General features: G+C 42.7%; 5 protein-coding genes across 8 annotated transcripts in view; 2 read left to right on the top strand and 3 right to left on the bottom strand.

Annotated features, from left to right (window-relative positions):
• The window catches only part of eif2a (eukaryotic translation initiation factor 2A), a 5365-nt gene extending 3184 nt beyond the window's left edge, over positions 1–2181 (top strand). The window contains exons 11-16 of the mRNA XM_076171592.1: positions 45–129; positions 421–753; positions 882–992; positions 1300–1407; positions 1620–1685; positions 1860–2181. Of these exons, the coding sequence (XP_076027707.1) occupies positions 45–129; positions 421–753; positions 882–992; positions 1300–1407; positions 1620–1685; positions 1860–1925 (769 nt within the window). The 3' untranslated portion in view covers positions 1926–2181. The remainder of the gene's footprint in view (positions 1–44; positions 130–420; positions 754–881; positions 993–1299; positions 1408–1619; positions 1686–1859) is intronic.
• A 609-nt stretch (positions 2182–2790) lies between these two features.
• On the top strand, positions 2791–5148 carry tsen34 (TSEN34 tRNA splicing endonuclease subunit). Of its 2 annotated transcripts, none has more exons than XM_076141913.1 (5): positions 2791–3012; positions 3404–3706; positions 3791–3929; positions 4022–4312; positions 4397–5148. In XM_076141913.1, exons 2-5 carry the CDS (start codon positions 3413–3415, stop codon positions 4585–4587), a joined length of 915 nt encoding a protein of 304 aa, XP_075998028.1. In that variant the 5' UTR covers positions 2791–3012; positions 3404–3412; the 3' UTR covers positions 4588–5148. The 2 variants fall into 2 exon arrangements, with proteins under 2 accessions (XP_075998028.1, XP_075998019.1); XM_076141904.1 differs by having other exon boundaries at positions 3399–3706.
• Positions 5149–5150: 2 nt separating this feature from the next.
• Positions 5151–8339, bottom strand: mindy4b (MINDY family member 4B). Its single transcript, XM_076141927.1, has 10 exons — positions 8197–8339; positions 7845–7964; positions 7635–7732; positions 7250–7415; positions 7091–7156; positions 6906–6976; positions 6627–6699; positions 5882–6058; positions 5461–5641; positions 5151–5363 (listed from the first exon to the last, which is right to left on the bottom strand). The coding sequence occupies exons 1-10, from the start codon at positions 8308–8310 to the stop codon at positions 5221–5223; spliced, it is 1209 nt and encodes a 402-aa protein (XP_075998042.1). The 5' UTR covers positions 8311–8339; the 3' UTR covers positions 5151–5220.
• Positions 8340–13427: 5088 nt separating this feature from the next.
• clrn1 (clarin 1) lies at positions 13428–15920 on the bottom strand. Its single transcript, XM_076144411.1, has 3 exons — positions 15668–15920; positions 14132–14311; positions 13428–13847 (listed from the first exon to the last, which is right to left on the bottom strand). Exons 1-3 carry the CDS (start codon positions 15918–15920, stop codon positions 13582–13584), a joined length of 699 nt encoding a protein of 232 aa, XP_076000526.1. The 3' UTR covers positions 13428–13581.
• Positions 15921–17284: 1364 nt separating this feature from the next.
• The window catches only part of LOC143016781 (latent-transforming growth factor beta-binding protein 4-like), a 30607-nt gene continuing 25391 nt past the window's right edge, over positions 17285–22500 (bottom strand). For all 3 annotated transcript variants that reach the window (XM_076171474.1, XM_076171391.1, XM_076171308.1), the window contains 8 exons: positions 22296–22424; positions 21879–22019; positions 21528–21680; positions 21234–21353; positions 20857–21019; positions 20314–20639; positions 20054–20206; positions 17285–19862 (listed from right to left, as the gene is read on the bottom strand). In XM_076171474.1, coding sequence (XP_076027589.1) covers positions 19720–19862; positions 20054–20206; positions 20314–20639; positions 20857–21019; positions 21234–21353; positions 21528–21680; positions 21879–22019; positions 22296–22424 — 1328 coding nt within the window. In that variant the 3' untranslated portion in view covers positions 17285–19719. The remainder of the gene's footprint in view (positions 19863–20053; positions 20207–20313; positions 20640–20856; positions 21020–21233; positions 21354–21527; positions 21681–21878; positions 22020–22295; positions 22425–22500) is intronic.

Below are 22500 nucleotides of genomic sequence, written 5' to 3'. Positions count from 1 at the left end.
CAGGTGTTTGGTATCTTTTACTTTAACATGCGGCCTTCTTTCAGTCCTCTAGGTAACATCCTGGTCCTAGCCGGGTTTGGAAACCTGCGTGGCCAGATGGAGGTCTGGGACGTGAAGAAATACAAGCAGGTGAGGACTCGGACTCATTTGAGTTTAGAGGCCACTAAATCTGGATGAGTCCCTGTGGTGTGTTTGAGTCCGAATGCAGTGGTTGTTTTTTCCATGCACAGTATATCTTGAGTATCTAAGAACTATGTGATATTTTCCCCCACCAAAAGTATCAATTAGTAATTCTAATATCTTTTCTGTCCCCACACAAGTATTTCATCTGGTGAATGTGTATCATTACTTCTTCATTCAGAGATTCACTCAAACCCCAAATGTTACATCAGTCTAACTGTGACCTCTCTGTCCAACCAGGTGTCCAAACCTGAGGCCCCAGACTCCACGTTCTTCTCCTGGTGTCCTGACGGCGAGCACATCGTCACGGCAACGTGTTCCCCTCGCTTGCGGGTCAGTAACGGTTATAGGATCTGGCACTACACGGGCTCAGTGCTGCACAAGCAGGAGACTCCGGTCGGCAGTGAGCTGTGGGAAGTCCGCTGGCAGTCCTTCCCGGCAGGCACCTTCCCGGAGCGCGCCATCAAATACCAGGCCGCGCCCACCGAGCTAGGAACCACACAAGCCAAACCCACCATGGCCTACCGCCCCCCTGCACTCAGACACCTACCAGCCACAGCCAGCTCCAAACTGGTGAGCTCAGTCACTGTTTACTACTTCCTGCTCATCTCTCTTCGTTTCCCTCCTGCTGTGATGATGGAACAATCAGATCAGTTTTTTTGTTCATGACGTATTTTTTACATTTTCTCTCTCTTCCCCAGCATGAGGAAGAGGCTCCTCAGGATATGAGAGCTCCAGGTGGAGAAAAGCCTCTGTCTAAAACAGCTTTGAAGAATCAGAGGAAACGAGAAGCAAAGAAAGCAGCTAAACAGGTCAAATGATCACCTTTCACTTTCACAACAGCTTTATTAGGATTGTATTATTATTTATTATGATTTTAGCTGGAAGACTCACTGACAAAATAAATAATTTCACATTAAAGTTAATCTCAACTCCTGTATATGAGTTACTGTATTTGTTTTGTAATTTAGGATTTTTCGATCAAATTGTTTATTTGGTTATTTTTAGTTTATCAGTATTGTGGCTTTACATGGGTTTAAATTAGACATAGGACTCAATGACGTACAGGCTGTTACCGTGGAGACTGATGTTGTATAATGTGGCCTGTTTGTTCTGCAGGATGCAAAGCCTGAACCTCCGTCTGACCCCGCCCCTGTTAGTATTGTCCAATCAGCCCCGAGCTGTGGTGACCCCGAGTTGGACAAAAAGATGAAGAACTTAAAGAAGGTAAAGAACAGATGATGGATGCAGATTAAGTTTCCAGTCCATTCAAACATCCCATCTTTTGGGATTAGTGATGTCATGACTGATCGCACATCAATTACATTTTTGAAAACAGTTTTTTCACTCTAATACTATTTTCAAAAAACCTTGTGTCTCTCAGGATTGTCAAGATTTTAAAGCACAAAAATCCTATTAATGCTTTTTTTGTCTTTCAGAAACTTAAAGCCATCGAGGAGTTGAAAGAGCAACAGGCATCTGGGAAAGTTCTGCAGAAGAACCAGGTCCATGACACACACACCACACACACACACACACACACACACACTATCAATAATGAAAGGAAAGTTGTTGTTTTATGTTTTTGTATTTTGTCACTGCAGTGTTGTTAGATAGGGCCGAGAGTAAAGGATCCTGGAGGAATCTGATCTCATGCTGTTTTTGTTTTGTGTCTGCAGCTTGATAAGGTGGAGAAGGAGGAGCAGCTGCTAAAGGAGCTGGAGGAGCTGCAGTTAGAAATGTAGGGAGCGCTGCACCAGGACCTTTCAACCAGAGATGGAGCGAACGAGAGAGAGTGAGAGAGCGAGTGAGAAAGAGAATGCACTAGTTTGTGTGTGTTGGAACTGTTGCTTGGTTAAGTTTAACTGGAATGAGGCAACAACTTTGTGTGTGTGTGTGTGGTTCCTGCTTGGTTTCATTGAAGTCAGTGCCACAGTGTATAGTTTCAGCGGGTCTGCGTTGAGGTAAAGGTTTAAACTCTAATAAACACTTTGTACTGCAGTCGTGGTTTGTTTAAATGTAAGTGTTGTTTGTCATGCTGAGTCATTAGAGGCAGAGGACAAGATATCATTTTGAGTGTGTGAGTCCCAATTTGTAAGTCCTAAAAGGTGATTGAAACATTAACCATTATGTTGGCCCTTCCACTAAATATGCTCCATCAGAAATGGATAAGATTAACAACAACTAAATCTAACTTAAATGATTTCACAGGCTGTTTACATCACTGATGCAGTAACAAACCCAGTAACACTTAACAGCTCACGAGTGGGATTGACAGATTTGTCTACAATAACTAATATAAATGTGCTGATACCGAAGTATTAATCTAAAGATTCATCATCATATCTGGATATTTTCCAAACAAGCTTTTATTTTAGGACAAAAACAGCCTGAAGTCTGAATAAACTGGCAGGTCTGGGTACAGAGCCTGTTAGGTGTGTGTGATTACGGCCTGCCATTGGTTGCTTGGCCTGCCAATCAAAACTTTCCCCTCTGTTATTGGCTCAACTCGATTGTAAAGGCGTTGTATGTGTGCGTGCGTTAAGTTCCAGCGTAGCCCGATGGTCAGCGTGTGTATTACATGAGCCCTTCAAAGCATGAAGCACCGCCCTCCCCGACGGAGGTGGTGGCTATATGCAACGTGACAACAGAGTAAACAGACCCGAAAGCGCCTTCTCCGGAATATTCACAGTTTGTCAAAGTTTATTTACTTGTAGATTAGGTTTCCGCTTCTTTGCTTTGAGGTCAGACTACACAAGAAGAGTAAGCAAAAAGATCGTTGTGAAACGTTCGGAAATGTGAGAGAACTCGGCTGCACGTGCAAACAGCAGGGTAAGCTAACATGAGTGCAGAATGAATGAGGGCTAACAGGCTAAAGAAACACCGACCTGTGGATTCACTGTTTGACGCTTTGACTGATTTGTCATTTGTCATCCTGTTTATCAGATATTGGTCATAGTTGTTACAGTGACAGATCATGTTTGGTAACATAAATCTTACATTTTCCATTGAGGAGGTCAAAACATACAAACCACAGAGCGTTTATATTCAGCTCCGTTTGTTTACTTCTGTACATATGTGCTTAAACTGGATCTAATGTTCACACAGCAGCATGACAGAGCAGCTGCACCAATGCCTCATTTATACCAACAATTAATTCAATTTAATCTGCGTGTGGATGATCAGAGCTTCTGTATTGATTATTGATCATTTTCTAGAGCAGATCTGTGACATGGACAATCCGTCCTCCTCTGCCCTCAGCCATGAGGAGGAGGAGGAGGAGGAGGAGGGAGAGGAGCTGTCCTGTGTTGTTGGCATCAGCCCCTGTGACTCTGCTCCCCTGGTGTGGCGAGCGGAAGATCTGCATGCTGTGCGGTCGCAGGGCCTGATGGGGGCGCTGGTGGGCTCGCTGCCCCGGACACCGCGACAGAACTGCCGGATGGGCCGCCCCCTGCTGCTCCTGCCAGAGGAGGAGAGGCTGCTGGCTGAACGCAGTAATGCTGCCACCTCACCGCCTGGACTACAGGTCACCGAGACTCCATACGGGTTTGTTGTTGTGTTAAATACGTAAAAGTCTTTCAACGACTGTTGTTTGTCTTGCTGATGTCAGGATGGTGGCGCTGTTGAGCAGAAGTTGGCCAATCAGTATGAGGAGGAGCAGCAGACGAGCTTTGAGCAGCAGAGAGTTCTCGCTTTGCAGGACAGGAAGTCAGCTCTGTTGCGAGCGTTCACACCATCAGAGGACACAGGTGGACACACTCAACTTTGCTTGTCTTGAACACAACTTTCCTGAAATTGTTCAATTGAGTATTAAAACAACTGCATGTTTTTATCAACCCAGGTGCAGAGTCTGTGAGCGCGGCCACAGAAGAGGCTCTACAGTGCCGCTTGGAGGCCCTAGACCAGAGCTTTAACTTTCCTCGCTCCGCCATGATGGTCCAGCTTAGCACGGCAAGGGCGGGACTTGCATACTGCTCAGAGGACCGTACCTTCCTGGAGGCTAACTGGCCAATCAGAGCGCCGGACAACCCACGCTGCCACAACCGCTACCAGGTGTTCAAAGATCTTAGGGGGCGGGGCTTCTACCTGACCTCAGCAGGGAAGTTTGGTGGAGACTTCCTGGTCTATCCAGGTATGTTGGACGTTTTACCATTGATGTGTGAAAGTCTTACAAAGACACAAAACAAGCCGACAACATATCTGTCTTTTCCCTTAGGAGACCCTCTACGTTTCCACGCTCATTTCATTGCCGTGTGTCTGTCTCTGGACGAGTCTGTCAACCTGCTGGACATCCTGGCTGTGGCTCGCCTGGGCTCCAACGTGAAGAAGACGGTCCTGCTCTGCTCTCCAGGGGAGCCGGATGGAGGCGTGGTCTACACATCCTTACAGTGGAGTGGGATGGCTTAAAGGCCAAAGCACCTGATTTGTCACATTGAGAAGGAAAATGGACCAAAATGTGTAAAAGCTGTATTTCCTGCAGATTCAGACACACACGTCTTTTCTGGTTTATACAAGACATATTTAAGTTGCGCAACATAATCTCTTTACTGGTTATAAAACACATGCTTATCTAGTAATCATCCTCAGTTCTTGTCTGTCTGAACTTGATAAAGATCCACACTGCACTCCATTTCTCGCATTTCCAGACCCAACACATGGCAGCCACCACTTGTTGACCCTTGTGCCCTCTGGAAAATGTTTCAGGACGACACACACACACACACACACACACACACACACACACACACACACACACACACACACACACACACACACACACACACACACACACACACACACACACACACACACACACACACCCAGGCTGAGGAATGGCTTCTTCCCCACCGCCATTACCTCTGACCTCCCACACAAACAGGAAGTGTTTACATTGTTTCTATTTAATTGCGTGGTGTTAAACTTGGATATATTGCTTAGCTATAAAATATAAATACGGACTGCTGCTGACACGATTTCATTGAACTTGTCCGATGACAATAATAAATGAATAATTCAATCTTTAAGTGCTGGTTCAGCTGGTTAGTAGAAAGGTGTGAGCCCGTTCCAGTTGATGGCAGCTCCTTCCCACTTGGTCCTAACCGTCATTTCTAAAGAGGAAATTCTCTTCTCTGGATCCAAATCTGAGTCCTTGGATGGCGCCTCCCAGTGGTGGGAGTGGGTATCTGTGCAACAACAGTGACAAAACGGTTGACATAACACCCAGGCATCGCATGATGGACAGTTGAACCTCAATGGGACGGCTAGTGTGGCTTGTTTCACCTATGGTCAGTGTGGCTGCAGTTTTCTGTGTGGCCTGGCCGTTGTAGAAGTAAAGCTGAAACAGATGCTCCGTCCTCCAGTCAGACAGTAGTGTGTGGTTCAGACTGAACAGGACAGAGTAGCTGCTGTTTATACAGCAGACCCAGACTGGACACCTGGGAGTCTTCAACATACTGCCCACCTGTGAGAAGAAGGCAAGATGGTTAGATGTGTGCAGTTAAAAGAGAGATGCAAAATCAGTTAAAGGAGTGAGAACTGCGGCCTTAAATTATATTTGTATCTTGGTGATTCTTACATATTGGAACAAAACTCTTTCTACACTCGGATTCAGCAAATATCGGGGAGCTTCATTCTCTTCCCAGAACTACAACAGAATCCATTAGAACCCCGATCCTGTTAGTTACAGCCTATTGGAGTGTACCTGTGGCAGTGTGTCTCTGTCCATCTGCTCTCGACTCCAGTGCAGGTATCCTACGTCGCTGCGGGTCAGGATGCCCTGCAGGGGGCGCTCTAGAGGCTGACCGTCCTCCCCAAAGAGCTCAGTCCCATTGAAAACATAAGGACTGGCCCTGCCTGTTAGCAAGAGGTTCAACAAAGCCTACAGACACACACAGGTGGTTTATACAGTTACTATACATGAGTCAGCATTCAGGAAGTTCACACCGACAACATTATGGACAATCTCCCAGAAACAACTTTGGAAAACTATTAACATTACCTCTGAACAGCAGTAATTAGCTTGTATTAAGTTGATGACGAGGATAAGGATCAATAACTACATCATCCAGCATCAGTTTATGAATCAGGCTAAATGTGAATCTTCCATATAAATCAATCATGACCCTGTGGAACTTGCAGACATGTTGACACACTGTTGTTGCAAATTCAACAACAGCTTGCGTAACTCAGTCGGTGGCTGCTAGACAAACTCCTAAAACAAACTTTTAAAACAGAAACGCACACACACCTTAGCAGAAGCTGTGTACTTTATTATTATTATTTATATTTCAGTCGGTTTTCAGAGAATCTAGGACATACTGAGCATTTGTTGATTGTACAGTATTGCGAAGAGCAGTTTGTTAAGTTTCTTTGTCAATTTTCATACTTCTAAATATTGCGACGATGGATGTATGTTGAATTTGAGTAAGCATCAACCAGATTCTTACCTGGCGACAGACAAAGTTACCCATTCTGATTTGGAGCAAGTGGGAGGTGCTGGAGTCCAGATCCTCCCTCAGCCTGACAGGAAGAACAGAAGGGTCATGATGCATTCTTATGAATCCCATTGTAGGTTCTGCTCACTTATATTCATCTACATTTCCTTTAAACCAAACCATCCCAGGAAGCAATTATAACCTCATGGGTCCACTCCCTCACATTTACTATGAAATCAAGTGAATCTGGAGTAAAAGTGCAGATGTCATGAGGGCGTTCGGCCTCGTCACCTGTCGATGGTCCGGGAGCAAATGAGGCTGTAGAGAAACAGGATGACTCCATGACTCGCCGCATCTTTAAACTGAAAGAAGAAGAAAGCCTGTTGTATGGGGTGATAACATGATTTAACACAGAACAAGTGAAATGAATGAGGAATGTTGACCCAGCTGATCAGAGAGCAGCTGGACTCACTAACACAGTGGATGTGTTCAGAGATGAATTTTCGTAAATCTTCTTTCTTGTTAAACATGAATAATGTCAGCTGAAAGAGAGACAAACAAAGACACATAATCCATATAATTGTCCCATAATCCCAACAGTATCAGTGCAGCAGAGCTGATGTCTCTGATGGTACCCTTTCTGTGAAGTTGTCCAGTTTGTAGTCCAGGTGGGGGGTGATGCAGTAGTCTGTGGTTACCAAGGTAACAGTGGCACTGAGCTCCTCGCCGGCCAACCAGAGGCTGTCGGACAAAGCTGCCGCCAGCGCCTGCTCCTGATCCCTCTGTCCAACTTCACGGAGACTGGACACAGAGAGACAAGACAAGACAGGGGAGGGACAGGGGAGGACACATGACAGAATGTTACTAACTGAATGTTCACGTTAATTTAGCCTGACACACAGAGTTCCTTCCTTCCAAAGTCCTCCGGCTTGTGTGTATGTGTGTGTGTGTATACAGTCTTAGCGCCTTATCTACTGGCGAAGGAGTGTTACTGCAATTGATTTGACCGTCTGTCCTCACCTCTGTAACGTTCGTCTCTCTGAACCACTCTGAAGGCTAAACAGCAGATGTTTAATAACACGAGCCTGGATGACGGTCTGAATGGCCTGAGCCCCACCCTGAAACACACACACACACACACACACACACACACACACACACACACACACACTGGGGCTAGGATGAAATGTTGCTAGCGACACCATCATGACCGTTTGTGGTTTCACTCACTCTGTCAGTCTCCAGGCCGTAGGATAAGTCAGAATGTGGCTCTTTAAACTTAAAGAAAGATTTCCTCCACTCATAGTTAAAAACACGGAATGTGCCTCCAAAAAGAATCTTCCTTAGATTCTGCAAACAAATAAACAGACAGAGAGACAAACAGAGAGGACATGAGTTCAGGAGACGACCATCTTCAGACAAAGCTTATGTATTGGAAGAAAATGTCTCAGTATAAACTGGGTTATTTTACGCAGTTAAGTCTGAGTTGCAAAATCGACAAACGGTTATCCGATTTGAACATTTTCGTAGTTGAATTAAGACAGAATTGCGAGTTAACTCGTTAGACCGACAGGATTCTAACCTCGGTGAGCTGAGATGTGACCGGCTGTCCTCCCAGGCTTGGGGACACGGCCAATGTCCTAGGGATGGAGCAAAGTGGTGGGCGGAGACATTTGCTAGGGGGCGGGGCCAACATATCTTCCTGCTCCTCCTCCTTCACCCCATCCACAGGCTTCTGAGGAGTAATAGGAGGGGGTGCTATAGTATATAGTACATTTCAACCTTTGTCATTCTGTTCCACCCATTTTAAACTGTCGGTGTAATCTGAGTAATCCTTAACTCAAGATACCTTAGACACTGTAAGGGCCCTGCTGTCATGTTCACAGTCACATTTTCTCACAACAGTAAACACATCATCATCATCATCGTGTGAAGAAATTGTGTCTTTTTGACCATTTTAAATCTAAAGGGACTCGAGGGTGTCGTTTGTGACTCGCTATGCTAACGCTCAACTCTACTCTGTGCATGGTAGTGATGATATCAATGGTGTGCTAGCTTTAGCATTAGCACTGAGCTCACTACACTAACTGTGGCTTTGATGTTTGAGTTTTTGGTTCTTCAACAATGACGCTTCATATAAAATGCATTTGACTGATACCAGTTTACTGCAGTTGACATTGAGCCAGTGGAATGTTACATTAGAAACAATGTCACCTGAGATTGGGAGTAGAACCATAGCAGAAATGTCACCATAGTGGACATGTTTGCTTATGTAGTTAGCCCACACACAATATCAGCCAATATAAATGGAAATACCATAAGCATAATCTGCTGATATTTGATATTTAACTCACATGTATCTGTTACTTTAGACTCCACAGGGTTATAGAGATTAAAAGTAACATACACATTGTTCATAGGTACAATTTAATAACCTAAGTAATTACACATTAAACATTCTAATCCTATAATACAAAACAATACACAGTGTGTTAATACTAAAACATATGTCCTCAATCATTACCACAAGAAACTTTGAGACCCAAATAACACAACAAAGTTCAATCCAGAACTTTGGCTAATGTCCTATTACTTGTATTAGCAGTAAGAATTGTAGTGATAACAGTAGTAGTAGTTGCAGTAATAGGAGAATAAACTTATCATGACACACGTCAGGGTTCTTGTTGACTTCCTGCTGAAGCAGCTCGATGTATCCCAGCCTGCACTCTGTCATCACCACTAACTAATGAATACAAACACTATCGTACAAATAACTGTACAACAATAAATAACACTAGAAATATTACTACTCTCACTTACTACCACCTCCTGTTCTCTTCTCTCCCTCTCTGTTCCTCCCTCTTCTCTGTCTCAAAGTATGGACAGAGAGAGGGGAGGTGGAGAGAGAGAGAGAGAGAGAGAGAGAGAGAGAGAGGGCAAGAGATAGAGAGATAGAGAAAAGTAACTCACAGCATGAACAGTGAAACTAAACACTGCTCATGCGTTTGTGTTACAGGACAGATCAGTTTCTGCGAGGAGACACACACACGTCTGTCGTACTTGATACCCTTGACTTATATCTTTTAATGACTTTTTAATGTTTTAATATGTGAAGCCCTGCAGATGTCACTCTAACACTTTATTAAGGATCCTACTGAGAGCATCACTGACCCAGACTGTAATGAGATCCATGGTCATGCAACTGCTGATTCCAAGTGACAATTTATTGTGTTGGGTCAAGTTCAGTAACTATTATCTCCCAAACACAGTATCAGTTTGAGACAAACATCTGAAAATGATCCATCAAATGTAAAATGTTCTCATCAAATCAAGCTTATTCACAGACAGAAACGTTACACTGAAGGTGTGTGTGTTGTCACTAGTTCCTTAATTCAGTTTCCAGTTCAGGGTCCTTCATCTTGTCCTTTGTCCATCGCAGATTGTATAAGTTAGTGAAGTGACCAATGAAAAACTCCTCTTCTGCTCCTCTGACGACATACGTACATACAAACACCACCTACTTTTACTCTGATCACACATTATGATGCCGTTTGTGCAGATTTGACCAAACACAGCAAAGGTGCTAACTGCAAATTATGCTACAGATAGAATTAAATGTAAATACACTTACGGTGCTTTGTTGGAACGGGAGTCTGTAGGGGAAGATTTTTATCGGTTAGGTTGGTACGTAATAGATTGTGAGATATAACTGAGTGATATATTGATAAATCATTTAGAAGAGTAAATGTTTGACGAACAAAAGAAGCTTTTATAGTTAAAGGAGTTTTACAGTGTGGAGTAGAAAGTTTCCCTCCGTCTTTGCAGGTCAGACACCTGGACCAGGATCTGATGCAGCTCCACGTCCATCTGAACACACACACACACACACACACACACACACACACACACACACACACACACACACACACACACACACACACACAGTCGCAAGTTAAGAACATTTTTTGGGTGAGCAATTAAAGTGCTTTGATCAGCTCCATGTTGACCAGTTGACCCAGACCATGCCTCAAGACAAAAACCAGATGAGTGATGCTGGTTCGACCAGAGGAGTTGAGGCTGTGCTGAGTGTCTATACAGAGAACCACGCTGACCTCTTTTGACCTCAGAAATACTAAATACTTTGATGAGGTTAAAGTATTAAGGCTACATTTACACATTCAGGTTGAAGTGATACACGCTGACGTTTTGCTCAGCAGCAGCACAAACAGTTTACATCAGCAAGTATGCAACCACTAAACTTTGGCCAAGTTTGTCCATTACAGAACCTTGTGTTCCTCTGGAAGTTACAGTTTGATCGTACAACAAAAACATTTCAGTTCATACATTAGCATGTTTTTGAACAGTTGAATTGAACAATTCAGTAGCAAAAACTCCAAATGAAAAGAATTGGAGATCCTTTTCTTTCACGTCACTAAAATTATTAGTCTAATTCTTATCATATTGTGCATTTTATTTATTCTGGACTCATCTGTCAGATTTTCCCTCTATTTTGTAAAGTGTTTTAATTTACTTTCTTCGAAGCTTTATTTAATTATTAGTGTTTGTCAATGGAAAATAAAAGACTGACAATGTCAAACAATTATAAAAAAACATAAAAAAAACATACATTACATTTTGTTCTTTAAAATGTCCTATAAAGAACATAATATTTTAAAAACAGAATTGTTTAAAATTGTACTCAATTTGTATAATCCAGATTCTATGTGTAAGTGTGTTTTTTTTATGGAAGATCAAAATTCCTACTTTGCTTTTTATTGTTTGAAGTGGAAAATCACAATAATCAGATCAATGTTAATAGAAACTGATGAAATATAACCCAAACCTAGGAACATCAATCAAACAGTCATCTTAAGGTTTAAGGTATTAAGTAGGTTTTAGTATTAAGATTGAACTTAAAATGAAATGAAATGGTTGAAAATCATTGAATGATGAATCTCACCTGGTTTCTTTCAGGATTCAAGTCAGTGTGACGCTTCAACTGACTGAAGGAAGCTTTTTATACACACACACACTCACACACTCACGAACATTCATACACACGAGCGCACACACACACACACATGCGCGCACGCATGCACACACACATGCACACACTCAAACACTCAGTGTTCCAAATGTACAACTTTAAAGATTAAATGATTCAAATAAAGTTCAGCATTTGGATGTTTGTTTTTTTATTGTGTCACATCTTCTTTGTACTTCAGTTAATTATAGAGCCGTCTGATAAATCTGACATTAGCACATAAAGTTACTTGACGTTCAAAGAGATCGGTAACACAAATGGAGGTAAGAAAAACTCCAAAATAATTTTTACGCATGATGCTTTTTTGTCATTAAATCTGCTTATCTACTGCAGGCTCCTTCCTCAGGTCACACACACACACCTTGAAGTCCATCCAGCTGATCGTCCATCTGCCATCAGCTGAGTGAAATCCTGGCCTTTAATTGGTCGTCCCATTGAAGACGCCACAATTAAACACATGATGGAAACCACGCGACACCGGGCCCCCCTGTGTGACGGTGCATTCAGGTTCCTCCGAGCAGGATTCAGGTCTTGCTTTTCACCCAATCACATGGTTTGTTTTCTGGCAGAGGAGACGAGCAATTGTTAGATTTTTCTGTCAGCAGCTTTCAGACATTGAGACTGTTTCTCCTCTTCAGAAATGATCACCAGTGTCAGTGTCACAGCAGGGGGCATGACAGAAAGAACAGAACAACTTCAAGGAGATAAGATGAGCGCTGGGAAAATATGTGATTAATTCCAAAGTATTTGAAAGCACAAAGAGTACTGTGTAATACCTGGATAGGTATCTGAGGCGTTATTGAATCAGTGGAGGTGAGAGATATTTGTATTATTCAGATCTCTCAGTCTGACATGGATCTTGTATAATTATACTTTGTGGAATATATTGTCATCACCAAAATTAAAAAGTTTATCATGACCCAAATTTGAGGTTAGGTTTGGTATTAATAAGCAATAATGGAAGGCGTTTACTAACAAATATCCATCTGACTGTGACACTGTGGTTATTCGGGGGTCAATATTTGCTGGTTTAAGGGTCTAGTAATGGTATGGGGCAGATTACATCATCAGTTAGGGGGTTGAGCCTGTAGATGGTTACACATATAGACAGGTTAGGGGGCAGGAAATCCAGTGAGGCAGTGCATCGACCAGCTGATTGAGGCCTCTCAGTGGGTTTCCCGTGTCTCCTGTCTGCCGACTCTTGTTGTAAAGGTGTAAATCCTTGAAGGTAAACACAGCAAAAGACTTGGTTTGCTGTGAGGTAGATGGCAGCGTTCCGAAGCTATTTCCATTTCTTTCTCTTCTCAATTACGAATAGGGATAACACAACATACTTTCTTTTTCACTTATCTATATGTTTACACGAATAAAGGTGTGTGTAAAGTGGTGAGTAAAGAACCAAACCAACAAAGAGTTCCAGACATTTATCTGCTTTACAACTACATTTAATGATAAAACACCATTATATACAAAACATACATAGGACTTTAGACCCAAGACAGGCATATGTGGCAATAAACTTGTAGTATAATGTAAATATGAAAGTTAAACAAACTAAACCCTTACAATTGTATAGGTCAACTTATACAAACTTATAGGTCTACAACTAAAAGAGACAGTAAATAATCTTTATGTCTGAAAATGTCAAAATAGCTTTAGTTGTGCATCTTAACTTTCCAACGTCCAAAGTGACAACATCAGCTAATCCTCATATTTGAGAAGCTGAAAAGGTCAATCAAAGAATAATCCAGTGACAATTCCTCGACATTTCTCTACTTTTCATGGTTCTTCCACTTGGGAGGTTTATTCCAAACTTCTACTGTGCTTTATCCCTAAATCTTCAGACCTATGACTGCCGTTTCAGATGTGTTCCAGTATCTTTACAGCTTTGATCTGTGGGCTCTCTGAAGGGCCTGACTGCATTCAGTACATGAGGTCAGCTGCCCCTCCGTTCAGCTCAGCCGCTTTGGTTTCCTGAAATGGAAACTCGACTCCTGTCAGGCGGATCACCAGCATGTTGAGTCCGTGCAGGAGGAAGATGAGGAAGAAGAGCCAGAAGCAGCGGCCGTACTGCTCGCTGTACGCTTGGTAGACAAACGTGACCTCCTTGAAGTTGGCGATGCGTTCGGACAGATGATGGAGCTTCACCTCGGCTGCAAACAGGATCATCACCAGACAGCTGCACACACCTGCAGGGGCACAACACACACCACTAACATACACACATTTACAGCCTGCAGCTCTGCATCAGGTTCAGCTCAACAATATGAATGAATGATTGACAGTGTAGATAGGATATCTGTTACAGAAATGTCAAAACATATTTATTAGAAATATTTATAACACCACATGCAGTAACAGTGATACAAATATTAGAAAAATCTTTTGGAACATTAGAAACAATTCCAGAAAGAAAATAAACCTAATATCTGTAGCTGCAATATCATATTAATAACAGTATGCAGTTTCTCACAACAGATGAAGCTCCACAGGTAAAGTCCCATGGGGCCTTGCAGCGTATCGTACGGTCGTCCGAAAGCGTTGAAGAAGGAGAAGCCGCAGGACACAGAGGAGAAAAGGACCACGACCACACAGATAATGATGATGGCAACATGGAGACCTGCTGGGATAGCTTGGAACAAGTCTGAAAAGACTGTGGAGGACAGAGTGACAGGGACAGAGAGACAGGGACAGACAGACAGGAGAGGGGAGAGACATGTGAATGGTGAGCTATGAAACTTTGATGATTTTCTTTACAGAGTATGAATGAGTGTTGATGACGATGATGATGGAGGAGAAAATGTTTCCACGGAAACAAACAGCTTCTGTTCCTCTTCATCACAAAGCCTCTGATCATCATCCAGAGCTCATTAGTGATGAGCCTCTGACCTCATGGACTCAGATCACTAATGAGTCCACTATGGTCCAGGATCGTCCACAGGCAAACACACAAACAACTCTGAGTCACTGTGACAAAGACAAATCCAACTGCACGGAAAATCTGAAGATTTCTAACAAACCTGTTATCAATACACAAAACTTTGAAACTGCTTTTCACTTTTTTCACCCACTGTTGTCGTCTGAGGCTCATTCACATGCATCTGGTTAAACATTTCCTCGTGTTTCGTGTGTGAGTGAGGGTGTGTGTGTGTTCAATGAGATCATACACACACACAACTATCATGCTACTAAGTCACACTTGTTAAATCTTCTATTTATTCCCTTTTACTTATTGACGTTTTTTGTTATACTGAATGTTGGTGCATTGATGTCTTTATTCACTGAATAGATGATTAATCTTGAACCTGGATTCAACTAATTAGGACTAAATCACCTGTTTATGATCTCCTCGTGTGTAGTTTGTTTTTCCTGTGACTTTTTCCTGCTGTGTTTACAAAAATTATTGAACAAAACTCAAGGAAATGACATAAAACAACACATGTAGTTTAGTCATTTACATTTTCATCATGATTAACACGTCATGTTATTTCACCTGCACATTCATTATTAAAGCACCTTACACATGCAGCCAAGAGTCACGCTTAATAATTTACAGCATCTATTCTAAATAGAGCTGATAAACAAATTATCTGCCTGACAAAACAAGTCAAGAAAACCTAAGGATTTTGTATTTACTACAAAATTGTCTAACTAAGTAAAGGTTTAAGTATCAGCAAAAATGTTCTATCCCATCTTGAGACCCAATATTAATGTTTGATCCTGTAACTAAATGTCAAAAACGTTTCCCTTCCAATCTATGAACATATTTGACTTCTTCTTTCATGAGAAAATAGGGACGGGGGGAGATTTGTGGCAAACATTAAAAACCAACCTTATACAAATTTGTCATGTCAGAGTGATTTACTAATCAAATATGACTCTGTGATATTGTTTCTCATCTAATTTACTTTTTATGTTTTTATTTTTTCATTTTCCATTTATTTTCAAAAGACACTAACTTAAAATAACAAGACTTATCTAAGCAGGATTTGTGTGTAGAAAGACTCACAGGAGAAGCGGGACGCTCTTCCTCCGAGCCCGCACTGCTTGACCCTCTCCCCGTGGAAGAGCCCGTAGCTCACCTCGCCCAGGAACTTGTCGAGCTCCGGGCCGGTGGCGTTGACCAGCTCGGCCCCGGTCCGGCACAGCACGGTCCCGCTGAGCCACTGCGGCAGGCCGGTGCACACGGCGGCGGTCAGGGCGCACAGGAGGCCGAGGAAGCCGGACACGGAGAATAGGAGCCGCTTCTGTCGGCTGGGCATGACGGGGATGGAAGCGGGGGGACGGAGACGCAGGGGGGGCTACGCTGCTGCGGGAGCCGAGGGGGGACGCTGAGAGGCGGGCATGGCCTCACCAATCACCGCCCTGTACCCCCATAGACTACAACACACGATTAAAAGGTCAATTAACGACGAAGTTTCATCGATATGGCCGAAAAACTGCAGAAAACGCGGTAGAGTGGAGAGAAAACGAGACAACAAGATTATATTACAGCGCAGCGCTTTAAGTTTGTGGGTAACTGTGGATACGAGGGTGTTAAATTACAGGGACACACAGATGGATAGGAGAAAGGAGGGGACAGAGACAGGCTGAGAGAGGAGGAGAGAGAGAAAGATGGGGAAGATGGGTGAGAGGGAGAGAGAAAGAGAGAGAGAGAGAGAGGAACAGAAACACACGCCATGGTCTCTCTTTCCACTCTGCTGCTCTTTTGCTTCATTAAAACACAGGCAGGCACAGACACAGACACACACACACACACACACACACACACACACACACACACACACACACACACACACACACACATTAAGGAACCAATCCATGCTGCAATATGTCCACATTATACAGGTGGCTGGTGTCATGACGATGTAGTAGTCCTGCCAGGGGCAAAGGTCAACATAACAAGCAAACCAGCAAGACTTTGAGTAAAGGGAGCATCCTCGTCTCGCAGAGCAGAGAGAATATGAGGAATGGGTGAGGAGGGAGGTGAGAGAAGAAGAATAGATGGCGAGAGAGAGAGAGAGTGAGAGAGAGAGAAACACACACACACACACACACACACACACACACACAAGCTGTCATAAATGTCAATGAAATTGCTGTGTGTGACCTATGGTGGTTTATAACCTCACGTGATCTGGAGCACAAACACACACACACACACACACACACGCACACACACACACACACACACACACACACACACACACACACACATGCTTGTTTCACAGAAGCCAAACAACACACAACATAAAAAAAACAAGACAGGTTTTCAATAAAAGTGTGTGCAAATATATTTTCACTTTTGTCATACAAACAATAAAGATAGCAAAGGAGAATCATTAACCCAAAAAATGAAATCAAAACAAGTAGCACAAAACAAGGATGTATTGTGTGCGAAGACTTGTGTGTGTGTGCTGTGTGTCTGGCAGATACAGTGCATGTTATACATCAAACTTTAAGTGATGATGAGAGAAATATAAAAATGTATCACTCTGTTTTCAGTATGTTAATTACAACAGAGAGTTAATATAAAAGCACAGTAAACCAAGAAAAGAAACCTCTCCAGGGTGAAATACTTCACTCTGCTTAGGTTCATTCATTTGGAATTACAATTAATGTAAAAACATGAATTAATATGTACATTATAAAGTCATTTTTCAACTGATTTTCTAATCAATTTATATAATAATAATAATCTCAAACTGTGAGGTTTCAGCTTGGGAACAAAGCCCTCATCTGAACCTCAGTCAAACACATCAAAGTGTCTTTAAAGCATCACATTCATAGTACAAAACGTCACATCACTGCTTTGTCTTGTTATTGTAAAGACACAACAAGATTACCAGCACAGAAACTATTAACTTGTTGATTGACAGAAAATTGCCAATTTTAACAATAAACTCATTGTTAAAAGGGTCAAACATTAGGCCTTTTGTCTGTGACATTTCTCTGTATCTTTTTGTGTTTTTTAATTTATTACAAAATAAGAAATGTGAAGAATCACTCTGGAGTCTTGTGACAACGATCTGTCATTATGTGTTAATGTTTTAGACTAAATAATTTATTGAAAGAAAATCAAAAAATTCATTGATACTGAAACCTAATTATTATTGGCAGTCCTGATTGCACCATCAGAGGACCAATAACTCTGTGAGGGACTGTACACACCTTGTGTGTGACTCTTTATTTGGAGGAAGTCAAACAGGAGTTGGGGTATCAGGTTGAAGTTATCGCTGCGTTTAAATTTACTGGCTTGTATTTGTTCTGATGAAGGTTATTCTATTAATCTAACATTCAACTGTACGATGTGTAAAAGTGTTGATACCTGATGGTGAAATTGCTTCTCTATCATGATAGAAATATAATTTTGACATATGTAATCTTTTGATAAAACAGAGTAAATTCCCCCTGAGTTTGCAAAAAGTCTAAAATCCAGAATACTGGTCCATAGTTACTATATATACTCATTTGGCCCCTCCGTGTTTAAGTAAAAGAACCAAACAAAGCTAGTAGAACATGGCTGCCTTCATCACTTCAATTCCCAATATCAAAATCAATTCAATTCTTTGAAAGATCTTCATCTCAAATTGTCTGCTAGAACAGATCAGTGTCATCAATAATGACCTCGTATTCTGATTTCAGTCTCTAGTCCTTCATCAGGCGTCTCCCTGAGTCATCATTTGGCCTAAAAAACAGGTGTGCATAAATTCTTCTTCAAATATTGACTCTGGTGGTATTTATTCTAGCTGTTGGTTGGGGCAAACATATAAAGTCTTGGTTTTGTTCCAAGCTGCAGTACTTTCTACTTCACTTTTCAGGACTGAATTATTGGTCCCTCTGCCATACATCGCAGTGCTTTTACAGGGAGTAGAGGAGCTGTTGTGCCCATCACCAACCACCAACACCCTAAACGATAACCTTTGATAATCAATTCCTCAACTAAAAAAATATGTACAGGACTGATTATGTGGAAAGCTACAACCATAAGGAGATCTAACACATATCTCATAACAAATGTCACTCTCTGGACTTGATGCTCATAATTATTGTACAGGAGAAACCTGATGAAGGTCTCACAATCAAAAGGACAGAGTGCAGGCGTTGCTGTGTCCTTCCTGAGTCATTGTTTGTTACCCTGGACACCTGCCTTTTTTAAGAGTGTGTAGACTTCTTCAAATACGCTGTGTAATAAAAATCCCAATTTTCGCCACAATCTCTGCCTGAAATCATACAAACACTGTTTAAATATCAGAGCTCCTTCAGAAAACTGCATGATTACATTCAGAAGCAAAGAGCAGCTAGTGTGGCTAAGCTAAGTAGCTAGTCTGATTTCTAAATCATACTTTACCAGGCTGTGACAATGCTAATTTAATCTATGACCTAAACCACACCACTACAATAGGTTAGCTACCGCATCACTGAAGCAGGCTGCTGTAAGACATGATGGCCTGTGGCATGTTAAGTAAACTATGATAAACTAAGCTAAGCTAAGCTAACAGGGTTTTCTTTTGCTAAAGGTTTGTTGCGTTTATACACGTGGTTTCGCTTGTAAGTGTTGCAGCTCTTTAATTTTTCAAAATAATCTCCTTCCAACCCAACACACACCTGTGTTTCTGATGCTGGAGGGATTAATTTAAATGTTGATACTAAACTTAACTCAAAAACTTCAATCAAAATTGCAGACAACTCAGGAAGAAACAAACAGCTCTGAAAAGTCAGGATAATGAGGAAAATTAAGACTTTTCTTGGTTGTTCAAGTCATTGACTGTTAAGTGATTCTGTATTATCTAATATAGTCACATGTGTAGTGACTATCATGATTTGTAGTTTATAGTCACTTTGTCAAGTCTATTCTGGTGTAGCTATGTGTTATTAGCATAATCTGGCCTTGCCCAGTGTGGTGCGACTCAACGCAGTTTGGTAATCTGGCATTTTTAACCTAGTCTAGTGCAATCTAGTGTGGTCACGTGTGGTCCAGGTCTGTTTAGTCCAGTCCAATATGTCATCATAGTCAAAGCTAGTTTAGCATGACAAATCTAGACCCAAGCTCAGTCTGGTCTAAGCAGCCACACAGTGGTTGTGTCTGCGCGACATTACGTATCCTCTCCTGCAGACGCAACGGAACGAGCCTTCTGTATTCACACAGCGAGCGTTCACACATGGGTAGTCCAGGCCAACTTTGTCCTCACACTCATTTATATCTACAGAGAGAGAGAGAGAGAGAGAGAGAGAGAGAGAGAGAGAGAGAGAGAGAGAGAGAGAGAGAGAGAGAGAGAGAGAGAGTTTTGTATGAATACAGGGAAGTACATTCAAGCAACATAAGCTTAAACATGTATGAACTTAGGGTTCTGTTAACGTTCTTCACATTTACTCCATGTTGACTGAAGCATACCTATGCAGGTCATGGTGGTCATGTCCAGTTCATATCCTGGGTAACAATCACAGGTGTAACCTTCTGCCACACGAATGCACCTGCCGTTCTCACAACCGTGCAGTATCCCACAATCATCTGCAGCATTCAGTCCGGCGTAGGAATCATAACGCCCTGAGAAGCAGAGGGAGCCACTTTGATAAAGGTAGCAGCACTTTATCCTTCACTGTGTGGAGATGAAGAAGCCCTTTGGATGAACGTTGAAATTTAAACTAACTCACTCTCATAGACTCTCCTTGGTGCCCCTCCTGCTCCTCCTCCTGCTCCTCCTCCTCCTGCTCCTCCTGCTCCTCCTCCTCCTGCTCCTCCTTCTCCTGCTCCTCCTGCTCCTCCTCTGCTCCGATCTACGAAGGGAGTGAAGGGTGGGGCCGACCTCCATGGCTCCACCCCTGCGTCGTCCTCCTCCTCCTCCTCTTCCTCCTCGTAAAGCGATCCCGGCAGCGGTGCCAGGTTGAGAGCTCGACCATCTGGATGGGACAGAGTGGGCCAGAATGGACGGAATGATGGAGGCCTGGGGGCAGACACATCAGGGTAGTAACCACCAGTGCTGAGAGAGAGAGAGAGAGAGAGAGAGAGAGAGAGGCTGGTTTTTGCCAAAGCTACTGTAGTTCATGCTGTTTAAGGTCAGGAGTGCTTCAAGATAGTTAGTTAGTTCTACTACTACATACATTCTGGTGGCTCTTTGAGGTGTTTGAATAGTTTTGTCCTGTGTCCATGCTTTAGATACACACAGAGCCTGTTAGGAATTTGGATGTAACTCTCACCTGTATCCCGGCCTGAGGTAGGAGCCATCCGGCACACCATATGTTGAAGGTGTCCTACCGACGAAACCTGATCTGCTGTAGTCATCATAGTCAGGACTACTGAAGTCTGTGCTTGGAACCACAGGGGCAGGGAAGGAGTCTGGACCATAGGAGTAGGGAGGCACTGAGAGAGGAGAAAATGTATATGTTATTTCTCTTCTCTACCAATTTTAATTACCATCTAAACACTAAACACTGCATTATGATGCTTAATTTAACTAATGAAATAATGTATTGGTTAAATTAAGCATCATCTCATTAAAAACTTTTAGAAAATAAAGACAAAAACAACTTACAAAATGCAGAGGGACAAAATGAATAGAAGAAAAAGTAAGTACCTCCTGCCCCTCCTCTTCCTCTGCCGGCTCCATAAGTCAGGCCTGGGTCTGCACCAGCCGTGTCTGGATAACTGTCCGGGAATGGAGGAAGAACTGAACTACAGAGAGTCGCATAGTCCTCTGGAGAGAGAGAGAGAGATAGAGAAAGAGAGAGAGACATTACATTTAATATATTTTGTATGGTTTGTTGGTTTAATCTGGCTTTAATGGAGAGCAGTCAAAGCCACTGAGGATGAAGAAGAGTAAGTGAGTGAGTGAAAGGCTTCCAGGGCTTTGTTGTGGATGTGCTGTTACCAGTGTCAGCTTTGGGGCAAAGGGCGCACTGCAGCCCCCATCCCTCTCCATACAGGCAGCAACAGTCGATGAAGGTGACCTGAGCACCCAGCAGAGGGCTCTGACACACCAGGTCTGCAGTGACGTGCTGCCAGCAGAAAGACAGGTTCTCATCTGCAGGAGAGGGAGGTGAAGGAGAGGAATGAGGTAATTAGGAATAAATGGAAAGTGCAGAAAGAAGAACAGAAAGTACGGGAGGAGAAAAAGCGAGAATAGGTAGAGAGGAAAGTGTAGGAGGATGGAGGGAGGATAAGAAAGTAGAGAGATGAATAAGTGTGTGTGTGTGTGTGTGCGCACGCGCGTGGGTCTTACCCACAGTGAGGTGGGTGGAGTTGACACAGTTGCGTTGTGTATCATCCAGCACCAGGGGGGGCTGACAGCTGCAGTAATATGAGCCCACAGTGTTCACACACAGCCCCCCCACACAGCTCTCCTCCTCACACTCATCATGATCTGAGGAATGAACAAGAAATCATCACCAAAGATGAACTAGAGATCTTCTATACACTGCCACCTAGTGGAAACAGTCAAGTCAACCAGTCCAATTTCATCTCAGATGTGAAACTAAACTGAATCTTTCAACTTTCTGTAGTATAAGTAGTCATTTTTACATCATCTTGTTTTATTTATCTTGTTTGAAACTTAAGTCAAGAAAAGTGCTCAATAATTAAATGTGTGTGTGTGTGTGTGTGTGTGTGTGTGTGTGTGTGTGTGTGTGTGTGTACACACCGACACACTCCAGCAGTGTGCTGTCATACACGTATCCACTGGAGCAGTAGCACGTATATCCTGGGATGTTGTTGACACACACTCCATTCTTACACACTTCCGGATGGAAACGTTTACACTCATCCACATCTGGAAAAAAGAGTGGGACAAACACACATCTGTTGTGTCCGTTCACTGCAGTGACATATTATTAACTGTTAGCAGC

Source organism: Genypterus blacodes, unplaced genomic scaffold (assembly GCF_046128005.1).
Source record: "Genypterus blacodes isolate CSIRO-AG114 ecotype Tasmania unplaced genomic scaffold, CSIRO-AGI_Gbla_v1 ptg000003l_1, whole genome shotgun sequence".
Classification (NCBI taxonomy): Eukaryota; Metazoa; Chordata; class Actinopteri; order Ophidiiformes; family Ophidiidae; genus Genypterus; species Genypterus blacodes.
Note: the sequence above shows the minus strand (reverse complement) of the source record. Positions and strands in the feature narration are given on the sequence as shown.

Coding starts and splice junctions, on each gene's coding strand:
- tsen34 (XM_076141913.1), top strand. CDS start 3,413: ATGGACAATCCGTCCTCCTCTGCCCTCAGCCATGAGGAGGAGGAGGAG. Junction 3,930..4,021: donor CACACCATCAGAGGACACAG/GTGGACACACTC, acceptor TTATCAACCCAG/GTGCAGAGTCTGTGAGCGCG. Junction 4,313..4,396: donor AGACTTCCTGGTCTATCCAG/GTATGTTGGACG, acceptor CTTTTCCCTTAG/GAGACCCTCTACGTTTCCAC.
- mindy4b (XM_076141927.1), bottom strand. CDS start 8,310: ATGTTGGCCCCGCCCCCTAGCAAATGTCTCCGCCCACCACTTTGCTCC. Junction 7,157..7,249: donor TGGACAACTTCACAGAAAGG/GTACCATCAGAG, acceptor TCTCTCTTTCAG/CTGACATTATTCATGTTTAA. Junction 6,977..7,090: donor TCTCTGAACACATCCACTGT/GTTAGTGAGTCC, acceptor TTCTTCTTTCAG/TTTAAAGATGCGGCGAGTCA.
- clrn1 (XM_076144411.1), bottom strand. CDS start 15,920: ATGCCCAGCCGACAGAAGCGGCTCCTATTCTCCGTGTCCGGCTTCCTC. Junction 14,312..15,667: donor AAGAGCGTCCCGCTTCTCCT/GTGAGTCTTTCT, acceptor TGTCCTCCACAG/TCTTTTCAGACTTGTTCCAA. Junction 13,848..14,131: donor CCTGTGGAGCTTCATCTGTT/GTGAGAAACTGC, acceptor GTGCCCCTGCAG/GTGTGTGCAGCTGTCTGGTG.